Source organism: Centroberyx affinis, unplaced genomic scaffold (genome assembly GCF_046629955.1).
Source record: "Centroberyx affinis isolate AG114_WGS23_722 - 3 ecotype Tasmania unplaced genomic scaffold, CSIRO-AGI_Caff_v1 ptg001623l_1, whole genome shotgun sequence".
NCBI lineage: Eukaryota > Metazoa > Chordata > Actinopteri > Beryciformes > Berycidae > Centroberyx > Centroberyx affinis.
The window spans coordinates 73399-82939 of record NW_027280063.1 but is presented as its reverse complement, the minus strand read 5'-3'; the positions used below and the strand labels follow the sequence as shown (position 1 = coordinate 82939).

At 40.9% G+C, this 9541-nt stretch overlaps 1 protein-coding gene across 1 annotated transcript; it reads right to left on the bottom strand.

Annotated features, from left to right (window-relative positions):
• Positions 1-320: 320 nt before the first annotated feature.
• On the bottom strand, positions 321-8044 carry LOC139651282 (fructose-1,6-bisphosphatase 1-like). Its single transcript, XM_071528147.1, has 7 exons — positions 7798-8044; positions 5895-6057; positions 5467-5559; positions 4492-4632; positions 3345-3482; positions 2498-2617; positions 321-1138 (listed from the first exon to the last, which is right to left on the bottom strand). Exons 1-7 carry the CDS (start codon positions 7965-7967, stop codon positions 947-949), a joined length of 1017 nt encoding a protein of 338 aa, XP_071384248.1. The 5' UTR covers positions 7968-8044; the 3' UTR covers positions 321-946.
• Positions 8045-9541: the final 1497 nt, after the last annotated feature.

Below are 9541 nucleotides of genomic sequence, written 5' to 3'. Positions count from 1 at the left end.
TAAATATTCTGAAGAAAACAGTCCATATAATGAAAATATGATCGCCAAGCTGTGTATACTGGGTGCAAAGTAGAATTCATTTTCTTGAAATACGTAAAATGTTCCTGCAAACTACTACAAAACAGTTTAAATGTCAACATGATCTAAAATGTTGCATCACTACCTTTTATGATACTAAGAGAATAAAAAACCTCAAACATCTAGGAGTGAATGAACAAATCAACTTTTCATATTAGTGAATGACACTGTGTTTTTGGAGATGCAACACTTTTTGCAAATACAGATTTCAAGCAATAAAAACACTGATATTCTGTTCTTTGACTCATTTGGTTTATTCAAAGACTTCAGCATACCAAACAGTAGCTGTTCAAGGCATAAATCTTTGTTGCATAGAGGTTCAGGTTGCATTTGGTCCTTCACAAGTAAAATGCCTGACCATATTATAATCAAGGAGGTAAACCAAGGAGGCATAGCCTTCAATTTTGTGGAATCAAGTACATTTTGTCTTTGGTTATATTTTTTGGCACATCTTTGGTCTTTTTGGTTATAGAAATATGAGTGTGTGTGTGCGTGTTTGGGTGTGTTATCTAGCTTATGGGTCACAGTTGTCTTCGTTCCTTGCTTTGCACAGTGTAAACTTTACCGATCTTCCATCAGCTTTCTCTACATGGAATGTGTACATCACTGTTGATGTGTGAAAACCTCATAACTCCAAATTTGGTTGATTTCGTGTTTTCACTTTAACTGAAGGACCACACGGTTGAGAAAAGTCTCCGACCTCTTGGGCTTATGAAACCCTTTCAAATCCCCTCTGGATTCTGTCAAAAACACATCATCAACAAGCTAAACTCAAGTCTTATTTTTCTCAGCTCCTGGAAAGCTGACAATTTGGAGGTGCGAGGTTTTCACCCGGGAGCGGCGATATGTGCGGTGAGTCGGTGCGGTCTCATTTCTTGGCGTGCTTCTTGTAGATGGCGACGTACTCCCGCACGTCGTCGGGGGAGCCCATGGCCACGGGTTCCCGCTGGTGGATGCTCACAGGCTGGATGTCCAGGATGTCCTGGGAGCCGGTGGAGGCCATGCCGCCCGCCTGCTCCATGATGTAGGCCATGGGGTTTCCTTCGTACAGCAGACGCAGCTTGGAGGAGAGAGGACGAGTTCAGAGTCGAGTCCCAACATCAAACTCTCCGTAATGAAAATGTCTCATGAGTAGGGATGGGACGATACACCGAAATTCAATATATCGCAATACAAAAATGTGCCAATACATATCGTGGGGCAGAAAAATGAATTGCGATATTAGCTATATTTTATTATTAATCACAAATGGGACGCTTGACCATCACAATTTCACAAGCTCTCCATCCAAATTATATTATCTGCACTTTGTAATGACATTTTTAAAATTGTTGTTTACATTCTTGTGAGCCAATTGCTAGAAAGATTTGTGGCTCAGAAATAAACATAATCGTCCCAGGATCGTCCCAACCATACTCATAAACCTACAGTAGGCGACTAAAAAGCTGTAAAAAGTAAATCTAGAAAAGCTTATGGGATTCCACAATTCAAAGACAACATGCAAGAGGGCAGAGGGGAATAAATGAATAAAAAAGATTTCCAATATGAAGATATACATTTGATTAACCAGATTATCTTACCGGCATTCCAGGCTGGCTGTTAAAGTCATGTAAATGAGACAATTTTAGCAACATTTGCTTTACTTTGCCCTATATGATTTAATATCTATACTGGCCAAGTGAAGGATGTTGGCAGTTGTATATATACATATATTTTGACATTTAAAAAAGGAAAAACACACACCGACATCCTCTCTCTCTCAAACTCATCACTAGGCAACAGCGTTCTATATTCTAACATTGTGACATTAAAATGTTTGGGTCAATCTTGCAAAGACTTAGGCAATGAAGGATGTGGAGAGTGGAGACACAGCGTTGTGACACTGCCTTCAGCCTGTTCTCATGTTACCAGGGATACAGAACAAAGAGTAAATGTAGCTCTCTTGATGGAAAATGGCTCCTAATATTATAAAGAACAAATAAGCAAGTGAAGGGGAAAAAAAGCTACTTGACTTCTTGAATGCTAAACAAGCAAATATGGGGGTTTTTAACAAGGATTTACGGGTAATTGTGGGAGTTTGAGGTTACTGAGCTTGTTCACAAAATACAGTTTGTGATTTAAGTTTGGATTTAAGAAAATTTGAGATTGTACACATGCAAGTTTATGCCTTTATGCATACATGTTTTCATTGCCCAGTGGTTTCATATCCACTCACACACAAAAGCACTGGTTTGTACTTCTGTCTCATTCGTTTTTACCCATTTTTGTGTCGTTCGTTTTCTGTAAAGCACTCTGTTTGTAAAAAAAAAAAAAAGGGGTAATTATAAATCAACTTGACTCAATATTGTCTACATGAGCCCCCTGGTGTGTTCAGAGCAAAGCGGATGCAGGTAATGCAGATGCAGCAATGAGACCTCACCTTTCCCTTGGGGCTCTTCACGTTAGCCGGGTACAGGAAGATTCCTCCGTACATCAGCGTTCGGTGGACGTCGGCCACCATGGAGCCAACGTACCGGGCGGCGTAGGGCTCACTGCCATCCTGCAGGTTCAAAATGTAGCAGAATCATTATGAAGACATTTCAAGATGCACTGGATAAGATTTCAATTTAAAAATACAGCTGTCTTATCAGCCTATATCACAAAGTGTAGCTGCAACAGAGAAGAGTGTGCCATCCCCACTAATTGACACGCTGTAGATTAGATCTTTTCCTCTCTCGTCTCTTTGGTTTCCTTTGGTATAAAGCATCACAGACCGGCCGGGTTGGTAAACATGAGCGAGCTGTGTGTAGTTTACTGACCTCATGTTAAAAGGATTTCTGGGTTTTAAAGTTCAAATTTTTCAAACGGTTACCTCTCGCTGCCATTTGGGGCTGACAACGTGTAAAGTTGCTTAAAAGCTACTGATTAAAAACATTTCAATCCACTTCCATCCCACTGAATTCTGGAGTGTTTGGTTTACAAATCAATTGATACACAGGAATAACAGCAAGAGGAGTGCTTGTGTCTAGAAGGTTGCAGGTTTGAATCCTCAGACCAGTCGGGGCAGGAAAAGTGAATGAATAGCCTTCTCCTCCTGCGACAACTACCATGAAGACGCCCTTAAGCAAGGCACTGAACCCCCAGCTGCTCCAGTGAAGCTGCATGTGTGTAAACTGTACGAATGTAAACTGTATGGGTGTGTGCACGCTCAGCAAAACCTCCCCTGGATAAATTCAGCTTTTAAAAAGACAATATTCTGCCCAAAGCTCTCATCGGGGGTGAATTACCTGAGGGAACTTCTTCTTCTGCAGATACTCTGTGATAGCCGGGTCAAAGTACTTGGCGTAGCCTTCATTCAAGCTGTAGATCTTGCCTCGCTTCTTGATCCTCACATCTCGATCAACCAGGATAAACTCGCCAATCGCCTGACGGGTAGAAAGCAGAAAATGCTATTAATAAGTTCAAAATTTCATGTGATTAAGTACAAACACATCTTTGTAACATTTTTGTTAGCTTGAGATTGTCATTTGGCATAAGTTAGAAGCTGGAACTACTTCTGGCCTTCTTCACTGGATCTTTTTCCACTAGTGGAGCAGGGTATTTTAATTTGAGAGTGACTTGAATTATACTGTTTTTGTTGAATTCTCAATTCTGATTGGCCAGTGACGGCATTCTGAGGTCTGTTATTTCTGTTTCACATCGAATCATATCAATCCACAGTCAAGAAGTCAAGCTGTTTGATGTTTTTATGGTTGCAGTTCTGTGCTCCTGCCTTTTTGGCAGAAGCTTGTAAATTACTTTCGCTTGTAAAAAAATATATATATTTTAAAGGAATATTTTGTGTCAAATGATTAATGTATTTGGTAAGTAGCTGTGTCATAAGCAGGATAATGTATAGGGAGCCAGACATTATTGATCACCCACTTTGTGTCAAGGACTTGAATGATCCTCACCGGGGTTCATTTTACATTTATCCCTGTGCAATTATCCCTTGTGTGTCAACCATGTTACCAGGATACTGCAAAGATACATACATACATTTCCTCAAAGAGCTAGCTAGCTATCCTCAGTGATCTGAAAGTGAATTTTGAGTGAAATGGTCTAAAAAAAAAAAAAAGTGGTTCTCAACGTGGGGTCCGGGGACCACCAGGGGTCCTTGAAGGAGTTCCAGGATTGTTAAACTTCACCATTAATTTGTTTACAAGAACACAATTAGAGAGTGTAGAAGAATGACTGTTTTGATCATAGCTTCACTGTTATCTCTCTACCTACAGTTAAGACAGTCATGGAATTCTGGACAAAATCAAATCCAACAACAAAGATATTCTCAGATTTGGGTCCGAGAGACAAAATCTCATCAAATGGGGGTCCGTGGCTCTCATGTGGACTAAATTAAGGACACGATATGAAAGAGAATCACCGGTGTAAACTGACCGGGTCGAGCATGAAGCAGTTGACTCCCTGTCCGGTGGAGAGCACCAGCATGGTGGCGCTGCCGTACAGAGCGTAGCCTGCTGCCACCAGGTTCCTGCCGGGCTGCAGGGCGTCGTTCTCCGTCGGCTCGTCATCTGTGGTCTGAGGGGAAACAGAGGGGAGGGTCACATCAACATCAACATCAACAGGTCATGTGATCGTATCTCCACCGTTTCTCATCAGAGCAGTGTGTGCAGAAATGTGTTCAGGAAGCTTAGAAACAAAAGGAAGGATCTCTGCTTTCATTTGTAACAATGGGAGAGCGTGATAAGGATTAGACTGATATCGGTTTGCTGATATATCAGGTTGATATTGGCCTTTTATCAAATATTGGATAACGGTCTGTGAGTGCTGTACACCTCGGATATGATGGAGAGCTACAATAAAACAGTTAAACTTGCAGATGAAATTTGACTTTCGTTGCACAATTTCTTCATTCATTTAACTGTTCAATTTGTTTTTCTGAATCGCATCTTAATTTATAGGTAGTAATCTATCCCATTGTTCCCCTGCCATTGAACAGGTGTGGTGGGTCACCCCGCTTTAAAGAGCTGCTAACACGAAAAGCATTTCATTAGTCTGGGTTTTAGTGTCCTATGATGACTTAAATGTCTTTTAAAGAGGCTTCTCCACCCTGACAAGAAGAAAATTCTGGGGGAAAACACTGACAAATTGTAATCTTTTGGCATGAAAATGGTAACATAAAATATAAAATATATGAAATATCAGTACAAAATTTCAACTATCAGCAACTTTAGTATAAAAATATCAGTATTGGCCTTCAAAAACCCACATCGGTCAAACACTACTGAATGATTACAAATTTATACTGGCAAAAGTCATGTTATCCTGCCATTACTTGGCTTCAAGTTTATGAGAAACACGGAGATGGACATTTAATCATGAAAATTTATGACTAAGACCTGTCAGCCGTACCTTTTTGTAGATGGCAAAGATGGTGCCGATGGAGACGAGGCAGTCGATGTTGGAAGATCCGTCCAAAGGATCAAAACAGACGATGTATTTCCCCTGGAAAAGAAGGAAAATCATTAGAACTGTTTAAAGAACTGAATAACGTTATCTCTCTGCTGGTAACAGAAGCTGCCAGCGGCAATTTAACATGCGCTTCATATCTGCCGGAGCAGTCGAGGGGCCGGTCTGGGACAGTGATGATAACAATTTGAAACAGTAGTGACTTTTTAACAAAGTAAGAGCTGCTTGGTGGATCAGATACATGTGGAATCCACCAGCAGACCAAAGTGATTCAGAAAAGGCTAAACTTCCAGCAGCAGCAGGGAGCCATGGTCTTATTATAATGTTATAATATATAAAATAAACTCTATTCTTTCGGACCGGGTGCTCACCCTTTTGTCTGGCTCGATGATGATGGCCTTCTCATCCTCTTCGGACACCAGCACACAGGAGGTGAAGGAGGACTTGAGCATGTTGATGACCAGGTCGTTGGACAGAATGTCCAGCTTCTTCACCTGGTCACCTGTGACATTGGTGCTGCCGGCAATGCCAAACCTGATGAGACAAAACAAGATAAAGACCGTGAGATTGATGGTGAAAACTGTCATGTGACATAAAGGTTTCTTGTTCTGGTGGCACTGAAACGGGCTTCGATCAGAACCAGATCCTGCATGTCTTTACTCGGTGTACTTTCAGGTCTAGGTGTGTGGAAAGACAGACACAGTGGTTATTACACAATCACACCCTCTTAACCCTTCATGTTCAAATAGTTTGTACGGCCTTTGCTTCATATCTTAGTTTCCCCTTCATTCTTTAGCTCACGGTTCTGCTTCTCCCATTTTTGAGGGAAGACAAAATGTGACATGCTCAGTGAAAACAACTGTCCAAGCTTTAATATCTAATCATATTAAAAACATGACATTTTAGTCCAAATTAAATTAAAATGCAAGTCTAATGAGGTCAGTCTGGACCAAAACATCATGTATAATATGATCAAACTGCTAAAGCTTGGGCAGTTGTTTCACTGAGGGAGTGTTGCACCTTGTTACTTCATTTAATGCTGCGTTCAAGACTGCTGGGAACTGGGAAACTTCCTACTTCCGAATAGAAAACGGCCATCCAACTCGTAATACCAGTTGTAACTGGTTCCTCTGCTATTCTTTTATCTTTTCCCATCAAAATGCACCAAGGGTTCTCAAAGCTTTTGATGGCAAAGACTGGCAGAGCGAAACCTCTGACCAGAACAGTCATTTCCATAACAAATTCTCACTGTCTTATCTCTACATGAAATAATGGTGACATTTTGCTGGGGACCCTTGAAACGCTGTCAAAGACCCCTGGGGATCCTCGGACCTCGCTTTGGAAGCCACTGGAATACAACAGAGTTTAAAAGTTGACTTTTTTTCCTTCTTGTGATTCAAAAAAGCTCTTAAATCATGTTTACTGACAAGCAAGGCCGCTTTAAACAGCCTGAAACTCAATGGCAAGTCCTGCTTTGCATCAAGATTAAAAATAATCTGATAGAGTGTAGCATGACACTGCACTTTTTAACTGAATTGGTGAGCTGGTGATTGAGCAAAGTATTGCATGAACTAACTTTTGAAGTTGAGTCTGAATCAGAACAACTTTATTGCCCAAGAAAGCTTTGCACATACAAAAGGTGGGCTGCTGCTGTAGGTCACATTAACATAACACAACACAAAATTATAAAAAGTAGTGCATAAATAACTTTAGAGTAGAAATTTGGGGAACAGGTCTCTTTTTGTAATGTATACACTATACATTTTAAATTCCAATGAGATTAAATCTCTTTTCCAAGGGAGACCGGGCCAAGATGGCAGCAGCAAAAGGAAGTTAGAGACAGACAGGACAACACATAATAATGAAACAAAATAGCAAAGTATAAAATATAATAGACAGAACAGAAAGGGAGAACAGAAAGAGAGAAAGAAATAGAGAGGAAGTCAAAAAGTAAAACAGTTGGATAGAAATTTCTCTTCTGTACAGGTTGCAAGTGATTGTCAAACATGCAACTGGCATTAGTCTGCTAAATAAACTGCATGTAAATAAGATGAAAGTGGGCGTGGCAGTTTCAGGTATCGGCTTCCTGATTGGCGCACAGGGAACCTGTATCTCCTGCTCACCTTGTGCCAACGTGGATGTGATTTTCTGAAACTCCATGCATAAGAGGAAGCAAAGGGGGAAAAAAACGAATAAACTAACTTAAAAAAAAAGCCTTTCCAAAACGCACCATGTTTTGTTTCACTCTTCACTCACTGCGGGGCGTTTACTTACAGATGGGCGATCCCAGCTTTACGCACGGCGGTGGAGATGGCCTTGATCGCCGTGCACAGCGAGTTGAGCAGCGTCGTCAGCTCTCCGGTGCCTTTCGCCTTCCTGCCCTCCTCCAGGACGAACCGGGTCACGGTGACAACATTGGTGTCGAAGGGTCCTTGCTCTGACATGGCGGATAGACGGTGATCTCCAGCTCGTGCAGCACCGGGAGTTGAAGGCAGGAGGAAACGCCGCGGGACTTAAATGCGCTGCAACGCGGAACTCGCTGGCTGGAAAACACACGCGGAGCCAATCAACAAAGGAGGTGTGGCCCCCGGAGCATGGAAACACTACCCGCTTTGTGCGCAATGTGTTGCTGTCTGTGTGCAGAGTGGGGCCGTGATGAACTGATAGTGTTACCAAAAAGGAGGGATGTGACCCGAAGAATAGACGCTGCCATGCCTGAAATCGAGCCGAGGCCAGGCGGCGGCGCGTTGCGAAAGCGGCTCGTTTACTTTCCGCGAGGTCTGAACGCGATAACGGAGAATGTTTCAGTGTTTCAGGACAATTTCACAATGTCACCTGCTGGAGTTTGTGTGTGTGGTCGCATTCCTGTCGGTCTTTGGGGAGTTTGACGTGAGGATTTGAACTTTTCATTCTTCAACTTTTCTTCCTATCCCCCATTTACCCCTGGGATCAATAAAGTATCTATCTATCTATCTATCTATCTATCTATCTATCTATCTGTAACTTATCTCATCATTTTTTGTATAAATATTAGCCTATACTTAACTCAAAATGCAGATGCAAAACATCTACAGTTTGTAAATGCTGTAAAAGCTCATGTTTATTTGTCACAAGCTATGAATTTCAGTTAAAAATACCTTGAATCTAATAAATCACTATGCCAACAGTGAGTGCAATTATGTATTGAGCCTTTAAATGAATAAGGTATCACCATATTCATTTTCATGGTAAATTGATAATAACTGTCATCTTTTTTTTTTTTTATGTTATAAGCCCCCTTGTTTTTTTTTTTATCTCACCTGCACAGATTGTTGATTGCATTATTCTCTCTATGTTATCATTGTAGGCTATGTTATCAGTTTCTTTTTTTCTTCTGCTTCTATGTTTCATCATCACTGTGAAAATAAACCTGAGCTTTGATTAAACTTAATCTTATGTGAGAGTTCATTAATATGAATTACAATGTAGGCCCAGGAGTAAGCTTAAATCTGATTCATATACCTTTTCTATTGTCATGTGAAGATAAAATAGGTTAGTATTAGCAGAAATGCGATAATTAACCGACAAGTATTAGTTTAGCCTAGGTATCACATAGTATTATGTGGAACAGCCATTACAATAAATTTTCTATATTGTGTTGAATCTATGTTCTACCACAAGATGTCGCTCTTCGCCAGTCTACGTAGGGACTCTTTGCCCTGTCCACAGCAGAGTGTTTGGGTATCACGTCATATCATAAATCTTAGATATACAGATACAGATAGATACAGATATGAACATTTATATCGCCAGTAGGTCGTGTTTGTTTTATATAACAGATAGTTCCGGTCTTCAGTTCTGATTGGCTGAGCCACGTTCGAAGCCGTTGGAAAAATACCCAATAAACGCACACCTGTGACAGTTGAATAGTTCATAAATGTATGTCAATATTAATGCGCTAACCGAAAATGACCACTCACGCCACGCCGTTCCTTTACTGCCCAAGAACTATATTATTTAGCGGAAGAGTAACATTTAG

Bases quoted from the DNA above. Each gene is read 5' to 3' on its own strand.
- LOC139651282 (XM_071528147.1), bottom strand. From the start codon at position 7,967: ATGTCAGAGCAAGGACCCTTCGACACCAATGTTGTCACCGTGACCCGG. The intron at 2,618-3,344 runs GTAATTCACCCC...TTGAACCTGCAG, and splicing joins AGAAGAAGAAGTTCCCTCAG to GATGGCAGTGAGCCCTACGC. The intron at 1,139-2,497 runs GTGAGGTCTCAT...CTCTCCTCCAAG, and splicing joins TGAAGAGCCCCAAGGGAAAG to CTGCGTCTGCTGTACGAAGG.